Here is a 12,086-nt window from a genome sequence, read left to right as displayed (position 1 = left end):
TCTCGCTCTAATAATTTGATTTATTATTGTCACTTGTACCTAGGTAAAGTGAAAAGTTTTGTATCCGGTACAGACCGACCATATCATAGAAAGTGTATTAGGGGAATAGAACAGAGTGAGGAATACAATGTTACAGCTGCAGAGAAGGTGCACAAAGAGTGAGATCAACATTAAATTTAGAATTTAGAAGTCTGTTCAGAAGTCTAATAACAGCAGGGAAAAAGCTGTCCTTGAATCTGGTGGTACATGTGTTTTAGCTTTTGTATCTTCTGCCTGACAGAAGAGGTTGGAAGAGATTATAAATGGGGTGGGAGAGATCTTTGATGATCTTGGCTGCCTTTCGAAGATGGCGAGAAGTATAAGACTTGTCATTCTGAAACCACGTCTCTTCAATGGTCTTCAGATCATATTTATTCTCAAACTGTTTACTTTGTAAAGAACAACTTGCCTAACTTGACTTTGCTTGTATGGTTTTCCTGTGAATTTTTAACATATGGCTATAAAAATTGTAACAACTATCATGCCATTAGATCTATAACTTGTGATCTGCGCACCTTCTATTTCCTGTTTAAACTAATTAGCTCTCCAGCAACACATTTTGCCTCCAGTTCTGAAATTCATTATTTTGCAAGTAAGCATAACTTGAATGTTCAACTGACTCTTTGGAAAAGCACGATAATGTTTACCTCCATAGCATTTATCAATGAAAATATTTCTGTTCAACTCTCTGGTGCAGAGAGAAGTTCTGAAATTGTTCTTGCTGTGACAGCTGGTTAATGGCATGCCTGCTGTTCCTTGTTTAAAACCACACAATCTTGCCGTGGATCCCAATCCTGCTTGCCAGGGGGTTTGTTACTTTCAAACACAATAACATGTGGTGTTGAACACTTGAGTGGAAGTCGCATGTGCATGATGGCACCCTTTTTTAAAAAAATGTTTCCGACAATTTAATTTTAATTTTAACATCCCCGTCAGGAATATGAACAGTGTCCATTTTCCCATGTTTTTGAAGAAATGAGGATCCATGTGGTCAAAATGTTGGTATGGACTCAAGCAGCTGATGCCAGTGACTTTCATAGAATCATCGAGGTGTTACAGTGCCAAACGAGACCATTTAGCCCATCAATTATCCAATGTCCTATTGAATGTCTGTATCGACCACACTTCCAGGCAGTGCTTTCCATACTCTAACTACTCACTGACTGAAAATGTTTTTCCTCACATTGTTCCTGATTCTTTTGCAGCTCACTTTAAATCTCTGCATAAAGTAAGCGAAGTTACATCAGCAAAATACTGTGTGCAGAGTGAGTGGAGAAAAAGTCAAATGGAAGTGATTGTCTTCTTGGTGAACTGTCAGCTATAGCCTCCATTGTTACTAATAAGTGCTCAGCTGGGTCTCTGTTCCAGGAGCTGAAGAACTATCCTGTATTTCTTTGATTTCAGCAATACTCTAGTTTTATGCAAGAAAGAGACATGTTGAAGAAACTTTTCATATTGTGCACGAACAGATTCAAGAATGCCAAGTTTCAAAGGAAACAAACATTTGCTGATTGGTTGGCAAGTGAATTCTGCTACTATAAGAAGAATGTGCTGGGGAAGTATTATTCCCAACATCTCTAGTTAATTCAAGAAAGGTTCAATACCTGGAGGTGTTCCATTTTCTTGCAGAGGATGGGTCCCTGCATAAGAATGTATTTAACTTCTCGCATAACTGATAATCTTAAATTGTTTGTGTAATTTTTAATACACGGAGATTGTGCAGCAAGTGTTGTCTTCCCAATCTCAGAATTGCATCTAAGGTGAGACGTTCTTCTCTGAGTTTTGCAAAGTAAAGTCATAAATATAGGAACAGATTTTGGCTATTCGGCCCATTGAGTCTACTCAACTATTCGATTGTGGCAGATATGTTTGTCAATCCCATTCTTCTGCCTTCTCCCCTTAATTCTTGGTCCCCTTACCAATCAAGAACCTGTCTGTCTTATAAACACTCAATGACTTGGCCTTCAGGGCCTTCTGTGACAATGAGTTCTACAGATTCACCATCCTCTGGCTGAAGAAATTCTTCCTCATCTCAGTTCTAAAGTGCCGCCCCTTCATTCTGAGGCTGTGTCCTTGGGTCCTGGTCCCTACCAGTGAAAACAAGTATTTCCAAGTACGTTCTATATTGGCCTCTCAGTATTCTGTAAGTTTCAATGAGATCAGGAGTCAGCATGGACGAGTTGGACCGAAGGATCTGTTTCCATGATGCACATCTCTCTGACTCTATCATCCCTCATTCTTCTAAACTCCATTGTGTACAGAGCCAGAGTCCTCAACTGCTGTTTATGTGACAAGCCTATCAAGACCCAGGATCATTCTTAGAAACCTCCTCTGGACCTCTTCCAATGTCAGCATAGCATTCTTTAGATACAGGGCAGAAAAGTGCTCATAATATTCCAGATATGGTCTGACTGAGCTTTATACAGCTTCAACAGTGCATCTTTGCTCTTGTACTCCAGCCCTGTCAAATGAATGCTCATATTGATGTGCTTTTCTAACTGCCAACTGAACCGGCATCTTAACCTTAAGAGAATCCTGAACTAGACTCCCAAAACCCTTTGTGCTTCAGATTTCTGAGCCTTTCCCTGTTTAGAAAATGGTCTGTGCCTCTACTCTTCCGATCAAAGTGCTTGATGCCACACTTTCCCACATTGTATTCCATCTGCCGTTTCTTTGCTCACTCCTAGCCTGCCCAAGTCCTTCTGCAGCCTCCCTGCTTCCTTAACACTACCTGTCCCACCTATCTTTATATCATTTACAGATGTAGCAACTATACCCTTAGTTCCTTCGTCCAGGACGTTAATGTCTAACATGAATACCTGTGGTCCCAGCACGGACCCCGATAGAACTCCACGAGTCACCAGCTGCCATCGTAAGACCAATTTATCCCCACTCTTTGCTTTCTGCCAGTCAGCCAATCCTCTGTCCACACCAGTGCCTTACCCCTAACACCATGACCTCTTCTCTTATTTAGCAGCCTCCTGTGTGGCCCCTTGTCAAAGGCCTTGTAGAAATCCAAATAGATCATATCCACTGGTTTTCCTTTGTCTAGCTTGCTCCTTATCTCCTTAAAGAATTCAAACAGATTGTCAAGCATAGTCTCCCCTTGACGAAGCCGTGCTAACCCAGCCCTATTTTACCATGCACTTCTAGGTACTCCTCAATCTTGTCCTTAATAATCTCCTCTAAAATCTTACCGAGGTCAGGCTAACTGGCCTATAATTTGCTGTCTTCAGTCCTCTTCCTAAACAGCGGTGTTACATTAACCATTTTCCAGTCCTCTGACTGCAAGTTGTCGTAGTTCTAGCAGGTCATAGAGCTGCATTCCCATTAGAGAGAGATGGCAGGTGGTGGTTTAACCAAAGGGTTCACCATACCTCAGCTGGTACAAGAATTGAACCCACATTTTTGGCATCACTGCGTTACAAATGAGCTAATCGACCACTCGGTGATTGAACATGGTGAGTGATTTGGCCATTGTGAACACCTGAAAGGATGTTGCTTGATATAATCTGCTAGCCATGAGAACACACACCCTATGTACTTGCACTGACTCTGACATCCAGCGCATTGCTTATTAGTGATGCACAAATGGCCACTTGTAGTTTTGAGGCAGATAGATGTTTCAATGTTATGATGTCAACTGCAAAAGCAATAACATCGCCAAAGGAAAAGATTTTCAGAGAGCTTTTGAAAATACTGGGGAGCTGTTAAAATGGAAGCAGTCTGAATTCTGTTTAATTGTTTGCAGATATGTATTACCCACTTGATTCCCTGCGAATAGACCCAGGAGGGTTTTGTGGCAGAGTGGTAGTGTCCCTACATTGATCCAGAAGTTCTGTGATGGTCAGTGTTGTGTTGTAGCATGCTCAAGCTGGTTCATGTATTTAGAAAGCAAATAGACCGAGCTTGAACCTGGGGCTGGAGGGTATTTGTAAGTAGAAATACATGTATGTGCTCCAGTTCTATCAGTCACCTGCTGGCTTTCTGGAATAAAACAGAGTTCCAAAGCAATGAGGATTCCAGTGGAATGGATGAAGTGAGGGACCAGGGGAGTTTTTTTTTCTTATTGCAAAAATATACTTTATTCATAAAACGTTTGTCTATAAGTACTTTCTCATGGTTCTCACGGGGGTGGCACAGTGGCTCAGTGGTTAGCACTGCTAGCTCACAGCGCCAGGGACCTGGGTTCAATCCCAGCCTCGGGTGACTGACTGTGTGGAGTTTGTACATTCTCCCCGTGTCTGCATGGGTTTCCTCCGGGTGCTCCGGTTTCCTCCCACAATCCAAAGATGTGCAGGTTAGCTGGATTGGCCATTCTAAATTTCCCATAGGTTTAGGTGCATTAGTCAGGGGTAAATATAGGGTAGGGGGATGGGTCTGGGTGGGTTACTCTTCGGAGGGTCGGTGTGGACTTGTTGGGCCAAAAGGTCTGTTTCCACACTGTAGGGATTCTATGATGGATTGAATCCATTCCATACAGTCTTTGCAGAGTGAAAAAAGATGCACTGAGATGACGTTGGAGTTTCACATCCCACAGAGCTTCCATGCAATTGTGAAAACGGGAGTTTTTAAACTCATGCAGGATAGATATTTACAAATATTTTGGGTCAATGGGGGTTGGGGATCTGTGATCTGAATGGGGTCCCCATTCCACTTTTTGCAGGAAGCCCTTAGACAGTGATCTTTCCCACTGCACCTTGGTGGCAGCTGAACCAAGCTTTAGTGTGTCCCTCAGCATGTAGTCATGGACTTTGAAATGTGCCCGGCTGCAAAACGCCAGGGTCCAGAAGATGCCAAGGATTGGAAGATGATAGAGTAAATATATAGCATGTGAAATTCACTAAAGAAATGTGTGGCAAGGTTATTGATGAGGGTGATGATTCTCAAATTGCTTTATTTGAGCACAGGAGCCAGTGCACCATGGAAATGGAGCCTATGAAAGTATGTAGCTTTGCACAGCTGAGGATTTGGGTGTAGTGTTTGGTGCAAGCTGTAAAGCATGGTGCACATTCAGCTCAAGAAAACACGCAAGAAGTTGGACCATGAGTTGATAATGTTTTTACCTGATTTCCTAGAGAAAGGGAGAAAAGACTCCAAGTCGGCATGGTTTTTGAAGTGGAAGAATATGATCTTCGCACTACAGCAGGTTTGAGGAAGGAAATGTAACTCAGCTTGAACATCATGCCTCAGATTCTCAGATATTTTCGCAGTGAGGAGCAAAAGATAGCAAGGTTAATGAAGTCAGTGCCAGCGAAGTGTGGCTGCTGAAGATGTCCAAGTAGCTTTGGTATTGCTGATATCGGAAAGGGGAAATGCCCAAAGATGTGGGCAGAGATGGAGAGGATATGGAGGGTAGGGATAGCTGGGAGCTGAATGGAGTGTAAGAGCTGGTTGTTGTACAAGAGAAAGACAAAGGAAGCTCTGATAGTAGTGTGTCAGTTTTGTAAGCAGACTGGAGAGCATTATATCATAAAGCAACTAAACAACATGTTCTGCTTTTCGCACCTTGAAAAGTAGGGGGAAAAAAAATCAGGTAACTACAAACTTACCATTCGAATGTCAGTGGTGCAGAGGAATATGCAATTGGGTGTCAGAGACCTTATGTGTAACTGAGACATTGATCTTTTCAATTAAGCAATTCAGAAGAATTGAGCAGCAGAGGACAATGTCGTTGAGGGGATGAGCTCTCACCTACTTCCCTCATACAACCAGTAATTTACAGCGGGATTACAGCTTCGCGATAAGCCAAGGACGTGAGAGGCAGGCATGTGGAAGAATTGTATCAGCCATGATCATATCACATGACCGATGGGCTGAGTGGCCAACAGTTGCTTCATATGTGTCATGGCTGGGTTATTAACAGAGGTTCAGTTTTGCAAACCAAAAGCTCAATGTTAATTTATTTATTAGATTTCTTTCACAGTTAGTTATCTGGACTCTTAGCTCACCTTTCTCTTGGTTAGACTGGGTTGGAGATCAGTTTGTGCACCTGTCCCTCCTCGAGGTAATAGCGGTTTAGGGAATAGCTACCTTCTGATTAGAGAAGGAGTATTTCTCAGTGAGAACCGCTATGTCCAAACTTTTCTACATCTAGCTTCCAACAGCAATGTGGGAATGACCCAAGTTTTTCAAATGATGTTGATGCTGAGTTAATTATTGGCTACACAACTTGGAATAACTTCCCTGCTCCCCTTTGAAATAGATCCATAGTCCCTCAGTTTAACGGCCTATCGAAAATGAAATATCATTTCCTATTCCACTGAACTCCCTCAGTTCTGCAGTGGAGCTTCACTCGAGATGGGAGTGCTCTCACCTTTTGAAGTGGAATATATAATACTGACCAGCTGACATGGTGGGGAGGATGGTAAGGCTGCACTTCACTGAACCACGACCAATGTTAACATTTACAATTTAACATTCCTAACAATTGGACAGTGTCATCAGTGGAGCATTGTATGGTCTTTGTCACATTGCAAATCCAGTTCAAATCTCAGCGAATTGTTCATATGTAACTAGTGTTGAAGGTTCTGAGAGGCCAAATTTGGTTATGTGGCACTTGTTTCCTCAATACTGCACTTGTCTTTTGAGATCCAAGTTGGTGCCTCTATTTCAGATGTATGCTTTTGAGGCAGAGTTATGCCTGATGCCATTTTATATTCACTGAGAATATACAGGGTGAACAAACCATGACATCTGTCCCCGTAGGATAGCATTGCCAGTCTCTGCATCTGGCTTCTTCCAGGTTTGTGCTGGAGATGTGAGTAATATCTCACTGTCCACTGTTGAGTAAGGGAGGTCACTGAAACACTATATTCAAAGACCGATAACTTTATTGTATTCCCTTTTGTCAGAGACGCGCAGATAAGCGAGCACGAGAATTTGCAAGGTTTATGGTACAGGAGCCAGTGGTTGCATGCACATGACTTTGCTGGTACTGTGTGCCAACGTTATCATTACCAGAAGCAGAATGAATTTCACCATGTGTCAGCACAAGGAATGATGCTGTATATAATGGGCATGCCCTTTGTTCTGGAGCTACCTGCTGTAGCAACTGTATTTCAATCACCATGGCAAACCCAGAGATGAGCTACTGGTGACATGGTGACATACTGGTGATTTTCAGCAGCATTCCCCTCAGGTACTGAAGCAATCCCTGTCCAAATGCAACAAGATCTGGGCAATATCCAAGCTTGGGCTGACAAGTGGCAAGTAATGCTCGTGCCACACAACTCCCAGATAATGACTGTTTCCAATAAGGGACAAACTAACCACCACCTCTTGACATTCAATGGTGTGACCATCACTGAATCCCCTACTATCAACATCCTGGGGGTTATCTTTGATCAGAAACTCAACTGGACTCACCGTATAAACACACTGACGACAAGAGCAGGTCAGATGCTAGGAATTCTGCAATGAGTAACTCACTTCCTGGCCCCTCAAAGCCTGTCCAACGTCTGCAAGGCACGTGTCAGGAGTGCCCACTTGTCTGGATGGGTGCAGCTCCAACACCACTCAAGAAACTTGACAGTGGTGGAGGGAGTGGATGCTTGTGGATGTGGTGCTGATCAAGCAAGCTGCTTTGTCCTGGATGGGGTCAAATTTCTTGGGTGTTGTTGGAGCTGCATCCATCCAGGCAAGTGGCAGAAGTGTGTACGAGCTACAAATTGCACTGCAGAAATTCACCAAAGGCTGCTTAGACAACACCTTCCAAACCCATGGCTACTTTCATCTGGAAGGACAAGGGCAGTAGGTACAGGGAAATACCACCACTTGCAAGTTCTCCTCTCAGCCACTCACCACCCTTCCTTGGAAATATACCACTGTTCCTTCAGTGACATTGAGTCAAAATCCTGAAATTCCCTCCCTAAGGACATTATGGGTCTACCTACCGTACATGGACTGCAGCAGTTCAAGAAGGCAGCTCACCCACACCTTCTCAAATACAACTAGGAATGGGCAATAAATCCTAGCCAGCCAGTGACGTCCATGTCCCAAGAGTGACTAATAAAAGTAAAGGTGTGTCTACAGTCTCTTTCACAGTCACCTATTGTTCACAGGATAGCATGAAGCAATGTTAACAAGTAACCATGGCCCGCACTGGTCCATACAGCTAGTGAATGGTACAGTTAGTGCTGGTACATACAGAAATTATTCAGATGATGTGCCACACTCTGATTCATTGTCATGAAAAGTATGCCTGTTTTCAAGGGGCCATCATGCTTAGTCCCTCCAATTGTCTGTAATGCGGAGGGGTACAATGACGGTATTTTCCATAAGGAGTAATATTCCATGCTGATGTGTGACTCACATTTTTCTATGTGTGGAGATTGATTTGGTTTCTGCTCTCCTGAGGCATTGGATCAGATCATGTTGCCCAAGGAGCATGTGGAGAGAGGGCAATGAAGTTGGTTCCAACTACTGGGAATGTAAGTAATTCTGAAAGTTATGCCTGTTTCCATTCAAAAGCAGGAGAGTTGAAGACAATCTAACTGAAATCCTCAGTATTGTTTAAGCAAATTAACAGCATTGACCCAGGTCAGTTGTCCCTGGTATTTGGACTTCACAATGGTGTGAAAAGTGAGGGCAATTTATTTTGATTCACTTATTGAATTAGAGAATTATGGAATAGATTACTGGGCATTGGAGGGGATAGAATAAGTGGTTTTAAGGAGCAACTAGTGCTGTTTGTGGAGAGGAAGGAGATTGTGAGTTATGTATTGAATTGAACAAGTAGACAGGCTTAATGTGACATATTGACATTTCTGGTCATTCAGTTCTTGAGTTCTGGCTGTGAACATATACAGATCTACATGAGTCCACTGGACTGTAATGTTGTACTACAGAGATTTTATACTTTGTTATTTGATGTTTCCACTGAGGGAAGGAAATGCGATTCCATTCCTGTGGGATTTCACATTTTCTACTTTCTTCTTGCTAACTTTTGAATCTTTTTCTAGGTTGATGAGGATGTAGCTTTGGAGCAAGCCATGAAATTCTGCCAGCTGCAAATGGCCACGTCAACGCAAAAACAGGTAACCAACCCAGGCAATGAGTGTGAGCGATTGGAAGGCGAGTACTTCTAGAGTTTGTGTGTGTGTGTCCCCATGTCTCTGTCTCTCTCTGTCTCTCTCTCTCTGTCTCTCTCTCTCTGTCTCTCTCTCTCTGTCTCTCTCTCTCTGTCTCTCTCTCTCTGTCTCTCTCTTCGAAGCCATAATTACAGAGAAGTTCAGAACCTAGCCACTCAACAGTAAGAGGGCAAACTTGTTTCAGAAGCCTGGCACTATTGTCCAACCTAGTTATCCTTTATAAAACTAGTTCCAAAGTCAAGCGTCTGAGGTGGTAGTATTCCACGTAATGTCTAGTCTGTGCCACAGTTGGAGATTTCCTATTTGATACTAAATTACAGCAGATTCTTGCTAAGCCATGGTTGGAAATGAAACAGAGATAGTCAGGCCATTATTACATCAAGTAGAACTGATAAACTCCCCGTTTTTGATGAGACACACTGAAGGCAGCAGGGGTTCATGGATCTTGTGTAAAGATGATGTTAGTATTTAGATTACACAGTTCCTGGCCAATGACTAAGTGCAGCTTGATTAAAGAAAATACACTCTTTGCCAGAAATATGTAAACCCAGGGTGGTTATGCTGATGTGATATCTGTGAGGTTTTGTGGTCAATGTACTAAATGTGTTTCACAGAGTTGAGTAGAGCACTACAAAATAAAAAGCAGTACAGTGGAGGCTGCGATGCTTTAGTTGTAAACAGCTGCACTAGCACTAGAGCAGATCGATGCTTGGATAATGCTATGTCTCGTGATGTCGGCAGAACCCATGCATATTCTCCATTGCTCTTTGATTTTCGTTCACACTCTCTCTCTCTCTCTCTCTCTCTCTCGCATTGACTCATTTGCTTCCTCTTTCACTCATTGGCTCAATCTCATTCATTGTCTCACTTGGACTCCTGGTCACTCATACGTGCTCTCATGGACTCATTGTTCACTGTTGTGCTCTCTTCCCTCGTGCACTGATTCAATCGTTTTGACATATTGTTCCCTAATTCAGCATTTGTTTTCTGCATCCTCTGTCTTGCACTCACACCTGCAGTCTGCCTCTCTCTCTCTCTCAATCATTCACACACTCCCTTCTGCAAACACTTCTTTACTCGGATCTTACAATCTTTCACACAAAATTACATGGGTACAATGGAAATTGAGCTTTTCAGATCTCTGGATCAGCTAGGTCGCAGTGACCTCTATCTCCTTTACCTCTCGACATGAGCTGCCCAGCTCAGTCACTATACGAACCGGTGCAGTGACCACAGGAAAAGCATCAAGTGGGATAAAAGCGTGCTGCAGCTGTGCTTGACACTGTGACTAGGCATTTGAAGAAATCTGATTTCCCAATGATATTTTGGTTGCTGTAAAATGCGCTAAACTTCATCAGAAGGAACAGGTGCAGGGTTGTGCTATGATCTGAACCAGCAGATGTGAACTATGTGGAAACTGCCTTCTCAACAGAGATGACTTCCTGTGATCTTATCAGCAGAACATGGTTTCACCTCCTTCATCAGTGCAATCCCACCTCTGAAAATGCAAGTTATGTAAATTGCTGACTCAAGTTAAACAAATACTTTTATAAAAAAACGTAATTGCTTTTGGGCAGTATTATTTTATAATTTGTGAATTATTTAGCAATGCAGCGTGCTGGGACCTGTAACAATGCTGTGCTAACTAGTGTATAAAAGACTGTACTGGTGTACTAGGGCAGTTGACAGTTTCTTAATAGCACTTCCAAAATCAAAAATGATACGTTTTTTTAAGTCTTTGTTATACAACATACAAGCCTGCACCTTTGCCTGAGTCTGTGAACTCTCAAATAGCACTTAGAAAAGTCCCTATGCGGTGTTTATGACAGCTCCTCTTAAGTGTTTCAACAATGCAGAAGGAAGGCACAGTGGCTCAGTGGTTAGCACTGTTGCCTCACAGCGCCAGGGACCTGGGTTTGATTCCTGCCTCAGGTGACTGTCTGTGTGGAGTTTGCACATTCTCCCCGTGTCTGCGTGGGTTTCCTCTGGATGCCCCGGTTTCCTCCCACAGTCCAAAGATGTGCAAGTCAGGTGAATTGGCCATGCTAAATTGTCCATAGTGTTAGGTGCATTAGTCAGAGGGAAATGAGTCTGGGTGGGTTACTCTTTGAAGGTTCAGTGTGGACTGGTTGGGCTGAAGAGCTTGTTTCCACACTGTAGGGAATCTAATCTTGAAATGATTGGCGTGCACAGCCCAGAGCACTAATGATGTTGCGGCCAAGGCATCCATTTAAAATGTGCAGTGTATTGTTGAGCATGGCAGTGGCAGGACAGGCAGAGGCTCAGCTAGGTTTTCAACGGGAGGTGGGGTGAAAGGGCAAGAGGTTCTTTTGCTTTTCCTAGCAACCAGGGTTATGTTTTGACACAACTTCTTTAAGCCGAATACCTCTTGGTCTTTGCCCCAGGGTAGAGAGGTCCAAAACCAGAGGGCCTAGGTCTAAGGTATGAGGGGAAAGATATACAAGGGATCTGAGGGGCGGTTTTTCCACACAGACGCTGGTGCATGTATGGACGAGCTGCCAGAGGAAGTGGTAGATGCATGTACAGTTACATTTAAAAGGCATTTGGACTCTTTTCATGAATAGGAAAGGTTTAGAGGGATATGGGCCACACACAGGCAAGTGGGACTTGATTAATTTAGGAAACCTGTTGGCATGGATGAGTTGGACAATGGCCTGATTCCATGCTGTGTGACTCTATGACTCTTCCAATTGTGCCCACCACCCTCTCTCCCGATCCCTCACAGCCATGCCAATATCCTGTTCTCTGTGCTTCACCAATTCTAGTTTCTTAAGCAAGTGCAACTTCACAATCGATGGCTGTTCCTTCACGTGCCTTAAGCTCTGGAATTTCCCCCTCCACTACTCTACCTTTAAAACCTATTCCTTTGACCGAACGTTTATTCATCTGGGCTAAAGTCTCCAAATGTGGCTTTGAGTCAAATTTTGTTCCTTA

At 43.2% G+C, this 12,086-nt stretch overlaps 1 protein-coding gene across 5 annotated transcripts in view; it reads left to right on the top strand.

The window, feature by feature from the left end:
- The window catches only part of cabin1 (calcineurin binding protein 1), a 477,539-nt gene that overhangs the window by 399,071 nt on the left and 66,382 nt on the right, over positions 1 to 12,086 (top strand). For all 5 annotated transcript variants that reach the window (XM_072587055.1, XM_072587057.1, XM_072587054.1 and 2 more), the window contains one exon: positions 9,003 to 9,077. In XM_072587055.1, the coding sequence (XP_072443156.1) occupies positions 9,003 to 9,077 (75 nt within the window). The remainder of the gene's footprint in view (positions 1 to 9,002; positions 9,078 to 12,086) is intronic.

Source organism: Chiloscyllium punctatum, chromosome 17 (assembly GCF_047496795.1).
Source record: "Chiloscyllium punctatum isolate Juve2018m chromosome 17, sChiPun1.3, whole genome shotgun sequence".
NCBI classification, from domain to species: Eukaryota; Metazoa; Chordata; class Chondrichthyes; order Orectolobiformes; family Hemiscylliidae; genus Chiloscyllium; species Chiloscyllium punctatum.
Note: the sequence above shows the minus strand (reverse complement) of the source record. Positions and strands in the feature narration are given on the sequence as shown.